The sequence below is a fragment of the Prenolepis imparis genome, unplaced genomic scaffold (genome assembly GCF_030444845.1).
Source record: "Prenolepis imparis isolate NDT839.2.m4 unplaced genomic scaffold, iyPreImpa1.0 SCAF_13, whole genome shotgun sequence".
Taxonomy (NCBI): Eukaryota; Metazoa; Arthropoda; class Insecta; order Hymenoptera; family Formicidae; genus Prenolepis; species Prenolepis imparis.
Window position 1 is genome coordinate 1,163,504 of NW_028141171.1, and position 20,983 is coordinate 1,184,486.

The following is a 20,983-nucleotide window of genomic DNA, read 5'->3' on the forward strand; positions in this document are numbered from 1 at the left end:
AAGCAGTGGTATCAACGCAGAGTACTAGAGAGAGAGTGCGCGCGCAGACTACACTTTTGCAATTTTTTTTTTATGAAAATGTAAAATAATTTGGCAAATTGAACATCGAATTTATTTATGATTTTTCAAAAATGTACATATTTATGACTTTCAAAAATGTAATTATTTTCTATAGTAAGATGACATACATGGTAAAATTAAAATACATTTTAAACATTATATACATATATAATTTTGAAAATGTTTTAATTATACCTTTTATATGCCATCGTACTATAGAAAATAATTACATTTTTTTAAGTCATAAATATGTACATTTTTAAAAAATCATAAATAAATTCGGTATTCAATTTGCCAAATTATTTTACATTTTCATAAAAAAAAAAAAAAATTGCAAAAGTGTGGTCTACAATTTTCGATAGCAGCATTATTCCACACGCAATTGCCTGTTGCCAGCGTCTCCAAACTGGCAACGCTGCGTGTCTGTTACGAGCGTCTCGAAAGTGGCAACACTGTTGCCTTTTGCCAGCTACTTTTCGTTACTGGCACTGGCATCGTCAGTTCATTGTCGTCGATCGTCGAGTCACGTCGGACGTCGGACTTATAATACAACGATGCCACGTCGTAAGTATTATTTTATATAAATTATTTGAAAATAACGAGTTGAGGCATAAAAAACTGTAAGTACAGATTACGCTGCATAAATTATAATGATATGTATTATCTCTCGCTGTTCTCGTTATTATCCTCTTTCTTAGGTTATGAGCACATGCTTGAACGCTACAGTTTACGTAATCAAAAGTGTAAGTAACGCACAAGATTTGTCGTATGTCGTAGAAATGTACTACAATCGTTACTTTCGATTGTAGCACGTTTTTATTACACGCCAAAAACTTAGAGACGCCAAAGACTTACGTAAATTGTTGCGTCGCAAGCACGTGCTCATAACCTACGAAAGAGGATGATAACGAGAACAGCGAGAGATTATACATATCATAATTTATGCAGCGTAATCTGTACTTACAGTTACCTTAATTTTTATGTCTCAACTCGCATGTGCTCATAACGTAATCAAGAGAATGTTCTTATACCCTTATATTCTGTTATAAGAGAAACATTAAAAAAATGCATTTTTGTAGCACGAAGCGAGGGCAGTAAGCCGATGGCAGCGGTGACGACGATAGGGGCAACAACAACGACGACGACAATGACGACGATGCCAACGGCGATGACGACGAGGACGACAGCGATGACGACGAGGACGGCAGCGACGGCGACGAGGACGGCAGCGACAGCGATGAAAACGACGGCGACGAGGACGGTAGCGACGGCGACATCGCTGTCACAGCCGTTGGACAACAACCGAGGAAACGTAAGTAATGTAAGTTATTTTATTTGGCTGAAATAAGTGTGCAGATTTAACTTAACTATATACACACATGTAGTGTTACATGCAAAATAATAAAATATTATTTGCAATTCTCATGTTAATTTAATGCGTTGTTCAATATTTGATATCATTTGCAAATCACACATTAAATTAACATGTGAATTGCAAATAATAATATAATGAACAAGTCATCAGTATATATGTATGTGTGTGGGTGGGGGGGGGGGGGCTGCGGCTGCGTTCGGAAACGTCCCCCGAGTGCATTCCCTCTCTCTCTATACCACTCCTATCTCAGTAATATAGAAACAGAGGGAATGCACTCGGGGGACATTTCCGTACGCAGCCTATGTATGCAAAAATAATTTTTATAAATTTTTTTCATTTTCAGCGCATAAATGAAGCAGTCAGGCGGGCCGTGAACAAGGAACGGCGTAAAAATAATTTTAGAAATAGAAAACGTTTTTACGCCGTTCCCCCTGTTTACGTTTCCACACCGCCTGCAAATGCGTACATCCCCGTACCGCCTGCAAATGCGTATGTTCCCGCACCGCCTGCAAATGCGTACATCCCCGTACCGCCTGCAAGTACGTACGTCCCCGCACCGCCTGCAAGTGCGTACGTCCCCGCATCGCCTGCAAGTACGTACGTTCCCGCACCGCCTGCAAATGCGTACGTTCCCGCACCGCCTGCAAATGCGTACATCCCCGTACCGCCTGCAAATGCGTATGTTCCCGCACCGCCTGCAAATGCGTACATCCCCGTACCGCCTGCAAGTACGTACGTCCCCGCACCGCCTGCAAGTGCGTACGTCCCCGCATCGCCTGCAAGTACGTACGTTCCCGCACCGCCTGCAAATGCGTACGTTCCCGCACCGCCTGCAAATGCGTACATCCCCGTACCGCCTGCAAGTACGTACGTCCCCGCACCGCCTGCAAATGCGTACGTCCCCGCACCGCCAGCAAATGCGTACGTCCCCGCACCGCCTGCAAATGCGTACGTCCCCGCACCGCCTGCAAATGCGTACGTTCCCGCACCGCCTGCAAGTACGTACGTCCCCGCACCGCCTGCAAATGCGTACGTCCCCGCACCGCCTGCTAATGGATTCGTACAATTGATGTCCGCACCTGCGTACCTGCCTCGGTATTAAAACAAGGTAAAATATTGAATATTACATGCACCATTCATCAAACCACACACATGCACGCGCGCGCACTCTCTTTCTCTCTCTCTCTCTCTCTCTCTCTCTCTCTCTCTCTCTCTCTCTCTCTCTCTCTCTCTCTCTCTCTCTCTCTCTCTCTCTCATATATATATATATATGTATTTGTCATTATAAGTGTTGCTGTTGTTACATGTAGATGTACACTCTATAATAGATTCTATATATATATAATAGGTGTGTTTGTGTGTGTATTTTTTCGATATCGATATTTTATCGCAGAATATATACACACACACACACACCGATGAGATTACAGGAAAATAATCCAATATCCAGGAAAATATAACGAAACATAGAAAAATATACGCACACATACATGATGCATATAGGATCGGATAAAATGTATCCCGTAACTGATAAAATGATTCTCCGTAAAGAAATAAATTCACTTTTTGACTGAAGAATAAGATAAAATATTTTTTCTTTAAAGACCTTTTAAGGAAAATTGATTAAAAAAAAGACAAAATCACAACGAACGTATAAAAAGTGTTGCATACGAAAAAAATTTATTCTACATTTGTGATCCATTATTTTATGTACCTTGCTCGTTATATTATCAGCTATAGAAGATACTACATACATGTATAAAGTTTCTTATTCTTGTCGTGTCTTTCGTCTTTGCGTATTACACATTTGATATCCGTCGTCTCTATCTCCAGGAAATCATCTCCGAGCATTACTGGCGAAAAGTTTATTCTATTAACAACGAAGACATGTGTTAGATATTTAGGACAGCTGCTCTAAATCCAATTATATCTGCCATTGTTGCGATCAACAACTCATTTGTCCAAAACACGCTCGGAATAAAATGATCTCCCGGAGACGGATATATTACAACGAATATTAAATGTAATTACCCAAGACAATTTTTAGACATGAGAATGCAATATTATTATTGAAATACGTATATTCACAGGAAGACGAGAGCGATGATGATGCTGTGACAGCTCAACCTCAAAGTGGTACATCGCAAAATGCATCTAACATACAGCAACCTATATTTGCCATGCCTACACCAGGATCGGCGGCACCAACGTCAACAGTGAACGAAAGCACGAATCTAAACAGCGGCGGTGAACGTGTGATTTATACCACTGGTATTACGAGTTCTTGAATGTATAGAAAGTACATGCTATGAGTGATTCTACCTTCTATACATTACCATTAATCATTCGATCCAAGAATGTTTGCTTTTTTTCTTTTTGTTCTTTTTTTTTTAATTATGATATATTTTATATGCTTTCATATCAACGACGATTTTAGCATATCGAAAAAAGACTTTATGCTGAAATAATTTTCTGATTATGCAATTGTTTTACACATTTTAAGATTATTATTTTAAAAAATCTTTATTAAATAGATTTATTATGTAAAATTATGTGCAAAAACTAGAAACCTGATGATAATCATAAATTTCTTTCTGTTTTTTCTCGTACTTTAACGATAATGTAAAATTTAGCCGCATTTTGTTTTTAATTCTCTAGGCTAAACTTGTCTTGTAATTTCTTTTGCATTTAGAATTAAATTGTTCACGAATTTGCTCTTTTAATAAATTATTAAAACTGCATTAGAAAAGTAATATATTCTTCCTAAATATTTTTCCTAAATATTCTTCTATAAATGAAGCAATTAACTGTTCTTATAATATATATTACAAAAAGATATTATTAAAATGAAAAAAACGCGAATATTTTGTTTCTGTAGGGAAAAAATGATTAAAATTTTTCAAAAGAATTTCTCGAGTTTTCCATCATGTTTTGTATAATTTATGTAGCAAACAATAACACACGAATATATATACATGTTCTAATTATAGGTTATTTAGTTTTATCGCAAAAACCACACAATTCTATACAAAAAATTCCAAGCAGTTTATTTTTAAGTGGACCCTTTTCACATGGAATGCCCCATATACATGTATGTATATGCTAAAAAGGGGATACGCTTTATAATAATTTAACGAAATTTGTAATTTTACCTTTTTTTATCATTCATGTATATGCATGCATGTATATGAGAGTGAGAGAAGGGGAGGGGGAGAGAGAGAGAGAGAGAACATGTTAGCGTGCACGTGTCTGCGTCCGTTGTCTTTCCGAATGTGCGTGTGCGTGTACGCACAAATAACAGGATTTTCGTGCTATTGACATTATTCCTCTTTGCATTTTTCCCAAACATTTCAAATATTACAATCCAATATTACATATTTTATTATTTGTGATACAATTTTTAGCTATATATAATTATACTTTATATTTTTTTTTTTTTTTTTTTTAATTTTATTGAACAGTTCTTAATTTATATCGGAATTTGTGTCAGAGATAAATGTCCACATGAATGATATTTTCATTATAATAAAAATACGCACTATATATGTACATGTTCTATTTTACGTTTCGTTAATTTGTTTGTTATTATTTTCAGTCTACTCTCTTTATGTTTCGCTCTTTTTACTCTTCAGTGAAATATCCAAACGTCTGTTTTTATTTGTAATATACATGTATTTTTGACGTTTAATGTATCTTTTTTTAAATAAAGTAAAGTAGATTAACGAGGCAAAAGTATGTGCAATAAGTCGAAAATATAAATTGGAAATTTTATAAGAATGCATATATAAAAGAATTGGAAACTAAAAAATAATATCGCAATATTATTATCTCTCTCTGGATAAAACAAAACTGACGATAAATCCGCAAATACGCGTATTATTTGACATACGAGGGCAAATTCATTACTAAAAAAACTTGAGACTTATTGTATAGTTTAGATACGCATTTAAAGCTTTATCACTCTTGTTTGTTAGATACGCATATATATTCAAAACTTTTTTCGTAAACGTAATATAAATATATATTTCTCTTCATCTTAGCACTTTTTTTATCAATTATATTATCTTCTTTATTTGCTCTTTAGATTAAAAGTAGATCGAGAGGCAAAAATTATTTTCCAATAATCTCATGTTTTTTTTCTAGTTGTTCTTTTTATTAGAAAATTTCAATACGTCGAGTTTTATAGAGAAAATTCCATACGCTTTTATATAAAATATTCAATGTTTTTTTACTTTAATACGAATCATCAGCTAATGCGGATAATATACGAATAATAATAAATTGCGCCTTGTATATACACTTTTATTTACAGAAAATACCACATGTTGAAAATATATCTAAATGATAATAATATATCCCGATTATCTAATGTTTGATAATTTAATTTTATTGTACAAAGAAGCATAATAATAAAATACACGAGTAGCGCTCTAATAATTTTTGTTATATGACTAATATGATATTTTTATGTAGCGGCTGCTACAAACCCATTCATAGGAGCCAATGCAGCTACAACTACCGACACCGGACCTGCATCCAGATGGTAGACTGCGCGAGTATATATGGAAAATTATCACAACTGATGGACATTCAATTTATATTTCTAGTGCCGGATCTTTAAAATAGATAAAATAGATAAAATAGATGCTACAGTTTAATATAATAACTTTTTTTTTCTTTTTCTATTTCTCTTTTTTTATATGCAAAACCTTTATTATTATTTTCCCTTTGTTATATTCTATATAACAAAACTCTTAAAATAGCTAGGCTATGTTATTATCGTTGAAATAGTTTTGTCCTTATTAGATGAATGATTCTCAGAGTTGTATATTATTTTGTCAGTCTCTACGCACATAGTGTATATTGACTATTATATGATATGCGAGAGAATTATAGAACGTCTTTTGGTGTAATGTATTTCATATTTAGGTTTATATATCTCTCCACACGTAACATTTTGTAAAAGGTATAATCCCATATACTATACCAGTGTGACGTATCGCGCGCGCTATGTATCGATTAATTTGAACATTTACGCCGCATCGATTAAATGATGCACACAGCATGCCTATGATATCAAGATTTCTTTAATTATAAATATTTATCTGTATTGTCCAAATGTGATCGTGTAAATGACAAATATATATTGTCAATGTGCAAGAATATTTTTAGGACTTGTAACAATATAAACGCGATAATCGCATATGTAATTTATATTGTAACGTAAATGTGAGAGATAAATCGATTGAATGTAATAATATATGAAAAAGCCGTTTGAATTTTTATAGAACGTACATAGATATGTACGAAAATAGTTTTTCGAGTCTTTTCAAATCTAAACCTATAATAAAACTATTGGCTCCTCATCACTGCGACTATATTGAATAATGATAGCAAAAGTGAGAAAATTCAGTAATTTTTTTTTCTTTTTATTATCTTGCACTAGTTGACGAACATATATATAATTTAATTTATTTGTACACTTTTACATTTGTACATGTTCTACATTTCCAGCAAAAATAAACTTTACGACAATTCGATCGAGATTTATATTAATCTTTGCTTATTATAGATTGTATTATATGATATATTATAGATAATAGAATATGATTATAGAATATAAAAGAGTAATTTGTAGTGAAAAAGTATTTGTATACATTATAGTGCGAGAAAAAACTTGATATGATTTCTCGCTCTTGATATCGCAATTCAACGTAACTATAACAATAAGCGATGAGGGAAACCAAGCAAGTTTCTATAATTATATATTTATTTCGAAAGATAGAGAATACAGATCATATATCGAATAATTATAATTATTTTAAAACAAAAATTTTCTAGAGAAAAAAATATTTTTTAATCAAATTTTATTTCTCAGGAAATAATGTTTATTTTTAGTTATCTATTTATTTATTTAATAATTGATTTATCTTTGTGCTACGCACACCCAGTATTAGAGATAGGATAAGATCCTTTTTTAAATTTGTAAAACATGTGAAACAAATAAAGAAATTAATTTAAAAAGTATATTTTCTCAATTGATTTTATTATATATTGCTACAATTATGTAAAAATTATGTAACGCGTCACAATCAAATAAAGAAAAAAATAGAAAAAAAATAAGCGACATACGCATAAGTTTACATACGTATGATATATAAGTGTACTTGAATTTTGTTTGTTTTGCTTATAAAAATATATGAATAAAATGTTTCAATTTTTAAAATTAATTATGCTGTTTATTTATACGTACAATTCAATAATTTTTACATTTGCAGTTTGAGAAAAAAGGAGAAAGAAAGAACCGCGAGTGAATGTGTAAGCGAATATATGTATGTGAGGAGAATGAAACTGAATGCGCGATTAGAAAGAGATGAAATGAGATTACGATCGAGAAAACGTACATGAGAAATTGCAATAATTTAGTGTATATATGGCTATTTCATGTATGTGTATTATTCTACACGCTCATAAAATAGACAAGGATGTACTGCTGTATCTGTCTTTGTCAGCTCCATCTATCACGACATCGCGCAACTAATCTACTGCTCTGTTTTATTCCGCAGCCTCGATTTACACACACACATATGCGTGAAAATGTTTTTAATATATAACTTTTTTATTAGCCTTGCAATCTCACTTTTTATTGTTTACTAATATTTCTTCATGTTAACCCTATCGCGTATACTATATTTTATGCACAGATAAACTGCAGAACTATTTTTATTAAATAAGTATTGTTACGAGCTGCATGAAAGAAGCCGATAACAAAACTGTAATTTTTGATTTTTATATGATTTATATATGGAATTATAGCTAACGCGGTCCGTTTTTATAAGTACTTTAATCGTGGAAAAGGATTTATTGATCTGTATAGTCAATAAAAAGATATCCCAAAATAATTTCTATATTCGCATTCGGTCGGTAAAAACATACCTCCAGCATCCCCTTAAGGGGATCCTAGTCGGATCCTAAAGTTAGTTCTGTCGGTACGGCAGAACCAACTTTATTATTTTGGGATATCTTTTTATTGACTATACAGATCAATAAATCCTTTTCCACGATTAAAGTACTTATAAAAACGGACCGCGTTAGCTATAATTCCATATATAAATCATATAAAAATCAAAAATTACAGTTTTGTTATCGGCTTCTTTCATGTCAGCTCGTAACAATACTTATTTAATAAAAATAGTTCTGCAGTTTATCTGTGCATAAAATATAGTATACGCGATAGGGTTAACATGAAGAAATATTAGTAAACAATAAAAAGTGAGATTGCAAGTCTAATAAAAAAGTTATATATTAAAAACATTTTCACGCATATGTGTGCATACGTGCATATGTTGGATATGTGTGGTGCTAACCTATCGTGTGTATATGTGTATACGTGTATATGTTTGGATATGTGTGGTGCTAACCTATCGGAGTTCGACCATCCGACTAGGATCCCCTTAAGGCTCCTTGGTCCTCGCCGATCATGTCGGAATCGTGACGTCAGAACCGAGAAAATATACGCTGAAAATTTTTGCGTTCCATTTTTAGATAAAAAGATATTTCAATGAAACAACACTACAAAATTCTGTGGCACACTTGTAAAATTGTCCGAAAACTAACCTTTTCCTTTTATAATCAATCAACAGCTGTAAAATGACTGTAATATGAGGTCCAGTCCGTCTAGTCTTTGCACACTCTGGAAAAAATAGATTAGATCTAAATAAATCTGATATCTAATTAAAAAATAAAAAAACTAAGATCTACTTAGATTTAAGCATATTTATTTAATTGTATTTAGATTCAAATAGAGCTATCGCTGCAGATCTATTAGATCTAAATAGATCTGCAGCGAGTACATCAGTAGATCTATTTAGATCTAAATTAGATCTTATTAGATCTAAATAGATCTGCAGCGAGTACATCAGTAGATCTATTTAGATCTAAATTAGATCTTATTAGATCTAAATAGATCTGCAGCGAGTACATCAGTAGATCTATTTAGATCTAAATAGATCTATTAGATCTGCAGCGATAGCTCTATTTGGATCTAAATACATTTAAATAAATATGCTTAAATCTAAGTAGATCTTACTTTTCCTTTTTTTATATCTAACGAGATTTAATTAGATATAATCAAATTTATTTAGATTTAATCTATTTTTTCCCGGACATGCGCAGTCATTCCGCATGACAAAGTCTGATGTTTAAATTATTTTATGGCTGTTGATTGACTGTCAAGGGAAAAGGATAGTTTTCGAACAATTTTACAAGTGTGCCAAAGAATTTTGTAGTGTTGTTTCATTATCTTTTTATCTAAAAATGGCACGTAAAAATTTTCAGCATGTATTTTCTCGCTTCTGACGTCACAATTCAACATGGCTGCGGCGAGGCCCAAGGAGCCTTAATTAGAAATATACAAATAATTAATTTATCAAATTTAAATCATTTTAAAAATTTCTTTAACAAATTTTACACATACCACATCTGTCTTACCAAGTCTATTCAATTTCAATATAGACAAAATGTATGAAATAAAATTTTTGTAGATAAATATATTTTTGAAATTTTGAAATTAATTTATTTTTTTTTAATGGAACTTACACAATTAATGAAACCATTCTAATTGTTTTATGTAAGTCAATTCCTCGTAATATTTTGCATAAAAAATTATAAAAGTAGAATAAATTATAAAATTATAAAAGTAGAATTTTGTAAAATATTTTCCATAACGTAATTTTTCTTAACGTTACATTTTGGTACATAAAATAATGAGCCAAATTAATTCAAAAAGTATATTCTAAATTACAAATTTTTTTTTAAAAATGATAATGTATTCTATTTATATCAATCAAAATCTTAAAGATTTTTTCACGAAAACAAAGCTTCCTTTATGAGGAAGCAATAAGAAAAATCAAAAATACTTACGTGATTTAATTGTACATGTGGTTCTACAGATACAATGTCATCATTCCACACGATAACTTGTACTCTTCTCCCTTGACCATTATTAATATAAAACTTGAACACTTTATATTGCTTATTGTCACCAACATAGCGTGAGGCTTCAATACCATCTACAAAGCCTACTACTTCACTACAAAAGTAATAAAAAAATTAAAAATTACAAAGAATGTAAAGAAATTAAAATAGTAATAAAATTTTTTTAATTAAATAAGTAAAAAAATTTTTTTTTTAAATAATAAATTACCTATATATATATACATATATATTTGTATATATGAAATTTATTATTTTTTTAATTATTTTTTTATATTATATGTATATATATGTGCATGTGTATATATATATATATATATATATATATACATATAATATAGGGTGAAATGTGGCCCCGCATGTTCAGTATCTGGCTGACATGCGGTGGGTCCCAGGTTCGAATCCTGTTCGAACCAATCACCCCATATGCCTGCTCGGGACTGATGGAAAGGAAAAACGGAGTCGGTGGAAAGGAGGAGAGCAGGATGAGTTAAGGAGAAGGAGTAAGGGAGAAAGGAGATGGGAGAGAAGGAGAGGAGGAGAATGGAAGGAGGAAGAAGGAAAGGATAAAGGAGAGAGGTGTTGTTAGTATATTGTAAGGTCACTATGGCCAGGTTAATGAGAGGTGGTGTGTTGTAAAAGGTTCGGGAACGCTCCTTGTAAAAGCGCCTTGTAAACTCCGAGGGGATATACAATAAATGATACATACATACATACATACATACATATACATATAATATACAAGGTGTTCGAAAATTGTCGAAACCCCTTAATATTTCGGAAAATACGCATTTTCGAAAAAAATGTTTCAGACAAAAGTTGTAGGGTTTTAAGTGGCGCATTACATAGCAATATTATTATGACCATGAATAACGTTGTTTCTTACCAAATCGATTCCTCGTAATATTTAACATAAAGATTGTTAGTGTTAAATAGTCAGAAAACAAACGATTTGACAGATTTTTTAAAAAAATAGGAAAAAAATTAATTTGTAATTTGCAGTGTAATTACAAATTTTTTTTAAATAATTTATTTTTGTAATTAAATAACTATGTTTTTATTACACCAATTAATTTATCTAATTATTCTATGATGAAAATTATTAAGATAAGATATCGAGAAATGAGTATATTATATTTCATATTTTTTGTTAAAATATGTTAGGATGAAACAAAATATTTTGTAAAACCATTCATTTTTTGACTATTTAACTTTAACAATTTTTTACACCAAATATTACAAGAAATCGATTTATGTAAAAAAAATTTAGAGATTTGGTTGAAAAAAATAACCTCGAAATCTCAAATATATTAAATATATTCATTTTTCATCGATTTTACCTCAATACATTTATACACAAAATAACGAGATGAATCAATTCATGCAAAGAATACACATAGTTGTTTTTAAGAAAAAGTATGTAATTGCTAATTGAAAAGTTCTTTTTTTTTCTTTTAAAAAACCTTTTTTTCTTTACATTAATTCTTTTCAATATTTTGTATATAAAATTATTAAGGTAAGATCATCAGAAAATATTTTATGAGATATTCTATAGTTTATGTAAGATTATGTATATATTATGTATATATGTATATATTATGTATATTAAGAAATCGATTTATGTAAAAAAATTTTAGAGATTCATCTTGACGTTTTAACAATGAATTGTCTAACAGCCGTAACTAATTGTAAGCACGCGGCATTCTGCCTCAGGTACGACGCATCTGTAACACGACGTGATTCCGTATTCCCCGTATCCCCGAGATATTTCTAATCTATCGCATATAATTTAATATTTTAGGATTATTATATCGTAAATGTAATTAATAATCAAGAATTGATATTGTGTTATTGATTTAACTATTTAAAAAGAAAGATTTTACAGATCGCATTTAAAAACATTGACATTTGGCAGTCACGGGAGATACGGAATCACGTCGTATTACATATGCATCATACCTGAGATAGAGCGCCGCGTGTTTAGTTACGGCTGTTAAACGATTCGTTACTAAAACGAAAATCAAATAATTAAATCAAAATTTAACACTCACACAGTTGAATCATATACTTGTATGTTATCCAACACTTCATTTGATGTTAAAACTTGCATTCCATCTAATTCTTCCATCTCAATTCTAAGTGCTTCATTTGCGTCCTGCATTTTTTCTAATATACTGATATCGTATAGGGTATCATGATGTAACTTTTACAAGAATGTCTGATTGCTACTAATAAAAATCAATAACAACTCGTCACTCATCACCTTTTTTTATTTATAAATCGCATAGCAACATTCAATATAGTGAAATTGAAATTAAATCTAGTCGCATAAATCGATTACAAGAAATCGCAATAACTTGTAACGGTCGCTTTCGCGAGCTTGGACAGGTCAGTCGGGATCAGGGCTCGAGAAAGGGTGAGACACGAACACGGTGTTGGTGTAACAAACAAACGCCTTTATTGTATAATCGTGTGAGTGTATGCTATGTACAAGTGTGCGTGTGGGTGTGTGTATATTCGCATGTGTGTATGTGTATAGATAGTTGATCGCTGTATGTGTAAATGTACGTGGAACGCACGGTGCGTCGGGCGGTGCGACGTGTCGGCGCGCGGTAGCACGGACGCGGCGCGGCGCGGCGCGCGCAAGCGCGAGGCGCGAGAAAGCGGCTGCTCTCTTCGATATCTCGAAGAGAGCGCAATCGAACGGCGCGCGTAGCAAGCGGTCGCCTTGTCGGCGGGCTTACGCGGCCCGTGATTTATTCCTTGACGCGACGGTCAGCGTGTCACGGCCGTCCGTATGGGGTGCGGAGGAAAGAACGCACTGACGGTCGAGAACCCTCGACGGAGGCGGCGGAGCTCCACCCGCTGACGTCAGCGCGCTTTTTGCGGGGCGCGGTCGGAACCCCGGACTCCCGAGAATATCTCGGGGGAGACAGAGGACACTCTACCTCGAAGTCGGGGGACGATGGAAGCGGAAGCCGGAAGTTCGGAGCACGGAGATTATCTCCGCAGAGGCAGCGTACTCGTCTACCTCGGACTCTTTATTTCGGGCGGAAAGAGTCTCCGATATGACGGAGTCGGAACGGTATCTGAGAGAGCTCTTATCGCGAGCTCTCTTTTTATACGGATCGAGTAACGGGATCGGAGGCTGGATCGAAGGAGAGGGAGTAGGGGTGATACGACTCGGTTTATTTCGGCGCGCGTCGGGCGTTTTCGTGGAACCGTATTTAACGGTTTGATTAATTGTGGCGCTCAGCGCCTGCTGCCCTGCCCGGCCGGTGTTCGCCGGGCGCAGCCTTCCGACGGGTGGACGGTCGGGAACGATGCGGGGGGGCATCGTTACAAACTGAATATCAAAAGATTAGAATTCATTAAGAGGAAAACATACAGAGTGGGACAATCAATTTTTTGATCTGAATTATCTTTATGATATACATGAAACTATTGAATAATGATTTCAATGAAAATTTAAACAAAAGTTGTAAGATTTTGAGAGGGAAAAGTTGATATTACTGACTTTTTCCTAAAAAGCAATTTTAAAAGTTATTTAAAGATCAACTTTTTTTTAAATAGAACTACCTCAATTTTTTTATTTAAATTGATTCCTCTGTATAAAAATTTTATAAGGGTAGCATAATTAAAAAATGAATAGTTTAAATATTAAAATTTTTATTAGATGTAATCTTATATAAATTATAAAATATATAAATCTCGTAAAAAATTAATTTTTCGAAAATTTGTTTATAACTTTTTATACAGAATATTGTGAGGACTCGATTTATATTTAAAAAATATATATATACAGAGTGATTCATTTTAATTTACACATGCAAATATCTTTGAAATTAAGCGAAGTACGAAAAAAGGTTTAAACAAAAGTTGTAAGATTTTGTGGGGGAAAAGTTGACGTTACTGACTTTTTCCTTTTTTTTTTTGAAAAATATGCAAAAAGTGAATAGTGTACGAGATACTTTATGTATTCATATTTGACAATTTTACATAAACTATGAAATATTTCACAAAATATTCATTTTTCATCGATTTTACATCAATACATTTATACACAAAATAACGAGATGAATCAATTCATGCAAAGAATACTGTTTTGTAGGAAAATTTCAGCATCAATAAATTAATATCTACACTGTCTTTAGGTTCAATGTTTTGTATTTATTAATGTTCACTGTCTCACATAGAGTACTTGATATTGTCGACGTTGTGAAATACGGTACGTATGCACTCGCGTCATCGCCTGGGGGACACCGTCCCTGAGTCGTGGTGCAACGTCACTATTCACTGCGTATTTATCGATCCAACTAATGTGGATCGATCTATTATTGTTGTCTGTATATTGTTTATCGCCGACGCTTAGGAGGCGTTATCTCCGTATAGCGATATATACGCTCGGACACACTATCACGACAACGCCTGGGAGACTATATCTCTGAGTCGTGATAGAGAAATATTCGGACACATGTACGATTGTCGAAGGTCGAGAAAACAGTAAGTCATGTCGTCTTGAGGAACGGTCTTATATACGCTTTTCGACAGCGTCTCCTGATTGGAGGTTTATAGATCACTCGTGCCGTCAATCGGCTGGCGCCCTTTGATATGAATAGCGGGCGGACATGAAAGAAAGGTCGGCGCGAAACAATGAGATTAAGTCGCTTCCTTTCGGTCTTTCACAAGATTCGGTAACGAGTAATAAGAACCGGTATTATATTATGAATTTGCGTGTGTGTCAGCGCATGTGTCCGTGTGTCCTAACGACCTGTTCGTTATTTTATGTCGTGCACGACTGCGTATAAATCTATATATATTATATTTTCGTACGTCTAGACGCAACATACTCCCCCCGTTGAGAGAGCAACGAGCAACTAATACGTTTGAGTTTATAACGAAAGCTTTCCGTATATATTGTATAATATGGTAGAGTTATTTTCGCATTTTTTTTTTTTTATAATTCGTAACGCGTTACATATTTCGCTGTGATGTGTATTGTATACCAAGTATTATCGTGTGTATAGTGGTATCGCATCATTGTTGCTCGATTGGTAACAGGCACAGACGATTGGTAGCTCGCTTTATTTCTCCGCCTATAGTTTTAATGGTGGCGGCTCGTGCGACTCCGTCTTCGCCTGGATGTAGTTCTGATATTCTGCCCATATTTCACTGCGTGCAAGGTTGATTTTTGTCTTTTATGAGCACCACGGCTCCGACTTCGAGTTTCGGGCCGTTTTTAATCCACTTGGTACGTATTTGTAGTTCATTCAGGTATTCGATGCTCCAGCGAGCCCAGAAGTCTTGTCGGACTTTCGATATATGTTCCCAAGTAGATAACCGATTGGCTGGAACAGATAACAGGTCTCCCTCCGGAAGGGTCGTTACTGGTCTTCCAATTAAGCAATGGGCAGGAGTTAAAACAAGTAAGTCGTTCGGATCGGATGAGAGGGAGGTAATGGGTCTGGAGTTCAAAATACCCTCGACTTCTATCACAAATGTATTTAATTCTTCAAAGGTGAAGAGTGAATCTCCTAACACGCGCTTAAAATGGTGCTTGAAAATCTTTACCGAAGCTTCCCACAATCCGCCATAATGAGGAGCTACTGGTGGTATAAAATGCCACGTAATACGGCGTTCGCTCGCGAATCTATTTACTGTGTCTTTGTATTCTTCGGATTGGAGTAGCGCATACAGCTCCTTTAGCTGGTTGTTCGCGCCTACGAAATTGGTTCCATTGTCGGAATAAATGTGTTCTGGTAAGCCGCGTCTCGCCGTGAATCGACGTAACGCTGCGATGAAACCGTCAGACGTTAAATCGCTCACTACTTCGAGGTGAATGGCCTTTATGGACATGCACACGAACACGCATATGTATACTTTAATTCGATTCCGATTGCGATATCTCTTTTCTTTAATGTAGAATGGGCCGCAAAAATCAATGCCCGTGTGGGCGAATGGAGTTGTTTCGCGAATCCGAGCTGGAGGGAGATTTCCCATTTTATATTCGATTGGAGTTGCATTAAACCGAAAACAACGTGTACAAGTTCGTACGATCTTTCGAACTTGGTTACGGCCATCCAGTAACCAAAATCTTTGCCGAATAAGACATAAAGTGGTTTGAATGCCTGCGTGGAAATGTTTCTGATGGGTCTCGCGAATAATATTATCGGTCAATTGATGTCGGCTCGGGAGTAATATAGGATGTTTTTGAGAGAATGTTAAATTTGATCTTTGCAGACGCCCCCCTACACGAATCAAACTGTCGTTGTCTAAAAACGGATTTAAGTTGGCGATTTTACTCTGCTTTGTTAGATCCTTGTTTTTTAGAATTTTAATTATGTCGGCTAATTGAGCAGTTTGAACTATCCTTAGGATCCGCATTTCCGCTTCTTTAATATCGTTCGCGTTTAGCGATCCGGCTTGTTTATTGCAAGGTCGAAAGCGAAGACAATATGCGATGACTCTAATTAGCTTGGAATAAGAAGAGTATCTCTTGAAGATGTCAAAATTGTTTATTGTTGATATTAGGCACGTGTTTTGTTTTAATTCCGGTGTCTCGATTATCGGCATCACCTTATTGGGCCATTCGCTTTCGTCCTTGCTCAACCACGAGGGACCCGCGACCCATGTTGAATTTTGTAAAAAGGCGTGAGGTAGTTGGCCTCTGGATAACGCGTCCGCTGGATTGTCTTCCGAAGGGACGTGTCTCCAATCGTCAGAATTCGTTAGCCTTTGTACTTCTGTGACTCGATTCGCGACGAAAGTTTTAAGGAGGTAAGGTTGTGTCTTTATCCAGTGTAATGCGACGGTCGAATCGCACCACCAAACCGTTTTATTGGGAATACTCTTTAGCGTGTCACTCGCTTCGCGATATAATTGTGCTAGTAGCAATGTACCGCAAAGTTCGAGTCGGGGTATTGTGATAGTTTTTAAGGGCGCAACTCGAGACTTGGCGCACAATAATCTAATGAGTGTATCTCCGGACTTTCCGCGAGACCGCACGTATAAACACGCGCCGTAACCGCGATTGCTGGCGTCGCAAAATCCGTGGAGTTGTACGTCCTGATAATCATTTATTCATACTTTACGATCAAAGGAAATTCGATTCATTGTTCCCATTTGTCGAACAAACTCCGACCATTCTGTATATATACCTTGCGGAACGGATTCGTCCCATTGTAAGCCGCATCTCCATATATCTTGCATTAACCCTTTAACGTGCAGAACGATTGGCCCTAACAATCCTATCGGATCGAAAATTTTGGCGATTTCCGATAAAATGTTTCTTTTCGTCCATCTCTCCGTAGGTTTGATCGGATAGGCTGAATAATATATCTTATCGCCGCGTGCACTCCAGGCTATCCCTAATGCCTTTAATGATTGATCCGCGTGTAATACAAAGTTCATGTGTAATGCGTTGGGTTCTAAGTCATTAATAACGCGTTCGTCGTTAGAAGCCCATTTTCTAATTGTAAAACCGCCTCGATTTAATAGTGCGATTAACTCGTCTCTCATTGCGCGCGTTTCGGCAATCGTATCGGCACCGGACAATAGATCGTCTACGTATAAATGATTTGAAAGGATTTCGGCCGCCTTAGGATACGTTTGACATTCGTCGTCCGCAAGTTGCCGGATTACGCGGATTGCGAGAAAAGGTGACGATGAAACACCGAAGGTTAATGTGTTAAGTTGAAAAGTTTCGACCTTGTCATTTCTGCGCCAGAGAATCTGCTGATATCGTCGATCTTCCTCGTGTAATTGTACTTGTCGATACATTTTTTCGATATCGGCGATGATGATATATTTATACGTGCGGAACCGGAGCAAGTGTGAAAATAATTTAGGTTGTATCGTAGGACCTATCATCAGTACATCGTTTAAAGATGCGCCGTTACTTGCTTTGGCTGACGCGTCAAATACTACTCGGATTCTAGTCGTATCGCTGGAATCTTTGATTACCGCGTGATGTGGCATGTAATACCCGTCGTCGTCAGGATTTTTTATTAATGACATATGTTTTAGATCTATGGTATATATTCTTGTAACACCTTAGAATATTCGACTTTTAACGCCGCGTTTGCCTCAAGTCTTCGTTCCACCGCCAATAGACGCTTGAGCGCGATATCCCGCGATTCTCCAAGACGCTTGTCCGTTCGACGGAACGGTAATCGGACTGTATATCGCCCATCGTTATCGCGCGTGGTAGTTTTTGTAAAATGTATTTCGCATTCTAACTCTTCTCCCGATTTCGATCTCTCTACGGGAACTTCTTCAATTTCCCAGAATTTAGTTAATTGAGATTCGAGATTTGATAAATAACACGTATTCTGTGATGTGCCTGTTGGCGGCGTACCACCGGCGACGACCCAGCCTAGCCGTGTTTTTTGCAAATATAAGTCGCAACCCTCGTGTGATAAATTAATTTGTCCGATAGAAAATAACAATAGTGTCGCCCCTGATCCAATTAATAGATCGACAGTACGCGGTAGATGAAAATCCGAATCCGCTAACTTGATATTTGCCGGTATTACGATCGAATCGCGCGGAAATATTTCAGCTGGGATAGCCTCGGAAATAGTCGGTATCGTCAAACACGTTAAATTTTTACGAAATTCGCCGCGCTTCGATTGTATGGTTATTTGTACCATGCCTCTTGATTCCGTAGTTATGGTGTCAATCGCGCCGATCGGTAAGAAATGTTTAACTACTGGCAGATCTAATTGTTTTACCATGGATTCTGAGATAAAATTTGCAGTCGCGCACGTGTCCAATAGCGCGCGGCATTCCCTTAAATTATGTTTGCGATCGTGAATGTGTATTACTGCGCTGGTTATTAGTTGCGGTGTGGACGTAGCCGTTACTGTCGCGAGGCTAATTATTCTATCGTTATTTGATTTGGTTAGTCATACAGTTTGAGTCGTTTCGGGTTTTGTCGCAGTAGATTTACTCGCGTTCGCGTATTGATCTAAATGGAGAAGCGTATTGTGTCGTTTTTGACAAATTGTGCAGTTAGAGAATTTGCACGGGCTGTCTCGGTGTGAACGCAAGCAATTGTAACATACCTTCGCGTTTCTCACCGTTTCGATGCGTTTAGGGATGGACATCTGTTTGAATTTATTGCATAGATATAGAGGATGTCGCTTAGTCTTGCATGCTATGCAATTCTGCGACGCATTCAACAGGAACGCTCGATTGGACGAATAATTACGTTTCCTTTTTGCCGGTGTTTCGCTCGCGTTCTTTTCCACCTCCGTTACCTTAGATCTTTCGCGTTTCGATGTACAAACAGCGGATTTATACAGAAATTCATATATTTGATCGGGTGACGGGAATGTGTCTCTCTCAAGTGTGGTTTCCCACCTTTCTAATGCGCTTTTCGGTAGTTTATTTTCCAGCAAATGGACAATCATTTCGGACCCGACGGAAACACCCAATGAAACTAACGATGCGATGTGTTGCTGCATATCGTCCGCGAGCTTCGTCAAGCCGCTTGTTGTTTCCTTATCTAGCGTGGGTAGATTTAGAATTAGAGAGAGATGTCGCGATATTAAAACTCTTTTTACCTCATACGCCTTTTCTAATACATCCCACGCCTTGGAATAATTTACGCCATCGACTGCGAAAATTTTTAATTTGTTCGCTGCTTCACCGATTAATGCCGACTTAAGATAGTGGAGTTTGTCTATGTCCGATAAATCTGACTGGGAGTCTATTATATTACGAAAGGCATTTTTAAAAGATAACCAACTCTCGAATTTACCGTCAAAGGTCGGTAGCGGCGCTTCCGGTAATTTAATCCGTCTCTTTTTTATGATCGTCACCGTGCTATCGCTTCGGGTATCTTCACTCGACACGCTAGTACCGGCTTCCGGTGGATTTAATATATTTTCGATTTTTCCGGCAAGCTCGTAGAATCGTTCCTGAATGTTCGCGAATTCTGTGTTATGCGCGTCGTTTGGATCTAACATTAATAGCTCATCATTATGTTCCTCGAATGTGTGATATAATTCTGTCAAGCGAGTATTACGTAACCTTAAAGTGGCGTTATCTACCTTCCTTTTGTCGAGGAGATTTGTGAGGGTGGTGATTTGTGTTTTCATAGAAGTTCGTTTTTGTACGAGGAGTTTGATTCTGTCAGCCATTGTTATATGGAATGAGAATGGAAATGAACGACTTACTTGGACGTTGAAAATAGGTGTGTGCTGTTTATGTTAACTCCGAGTCCGTACGATTCTCCGTTGACAATGTGGAAGTGTTCCTCGTCCTGGTATTTCGCAAACCAAGGTCCTGGGTGGCACACCTCACAGGAGGCACCAAAATGTTTTGTAGGAAAATTTCAGCATCAATAAATTAATATCTACACTGTCTTTAGGTTCAATGTTTTGTATTTATTAATGTTCACTGTCTCACATAGAGTACTTGATATTGTCGACGTTGTGAAATACGGTACGTATGCACTCGCGTCATCGCCTGAGGGACACCGTCCCTGAGTCGTGGTGCAACGTCACTATTTACTGCGTATTTATCGATCCAACTAATGTGGATCGATCT

General features: G+C 35.9%; 2 protein-coding genes across 2 annotated transcripts in view; both read right to left on the reverse strand.

Annotated features, from left to right (window-relative positions):
* The window catches only part of LOC145944770 (uncharacterized), a 255,432-nt gene extending 242,893 nt beyond the window's left edge, over positions 1-12,539 (reverse strand). Inside the window, exons 1-2 of the mRNA XM_083053321.1 lie at positions 12,481-12,539; positions 10,358-10,526 (exon numbers count right to left, since the gene is read on the reverse strand). Coding sequence (XP_082909447.1) covers positions 10,358-10,526; positions 12,481-12,539 — 228 coding nt within the window. The remainder of the gene's footprint in view (positions 1-10,357; positions 10,527-12,480) is intronic.
* A 3,059-nt stretch (positions 12,540-15,598) lies between these two features.
* Positions 15,599-20,574, reverse strand: LOC145944771 (uncharacterized). The gene is made up of 2 exons (XM_083053322.1): positions 19,495-20,574; positions 15,599-17,494 (listed from the first exon to the last, which is right to left on the reverse strand). The coding sequence occupies exons 1-2, from the start codon at positions 20,572-20,574 to the stop codon at positions 15,599-15,601; spliced, it is 2,976 nt and encodes a 991-aa protein (XP_082909448.1).
* Between the last annotated feature and the right edge of the window lie 409 nt (positions 20,575-20,983).

Excerpts from the sequence above, each read along its gene's own strand:
- LOC145944771 (XM_083053322.1), bottom strand. The coding sequence starts at position 20,574 with ATGGCTGACAGAATCAAACTCCTCGTACAAAAACGAACTTCTATGAAA. Across the intron at positions 17,495-19,494 it reads AAACGGTGAGAAACGCGAAG|GACGTACAACTCCACGGATT; the intron begins GTATGTTACAAT and ends AATGATTATCAG.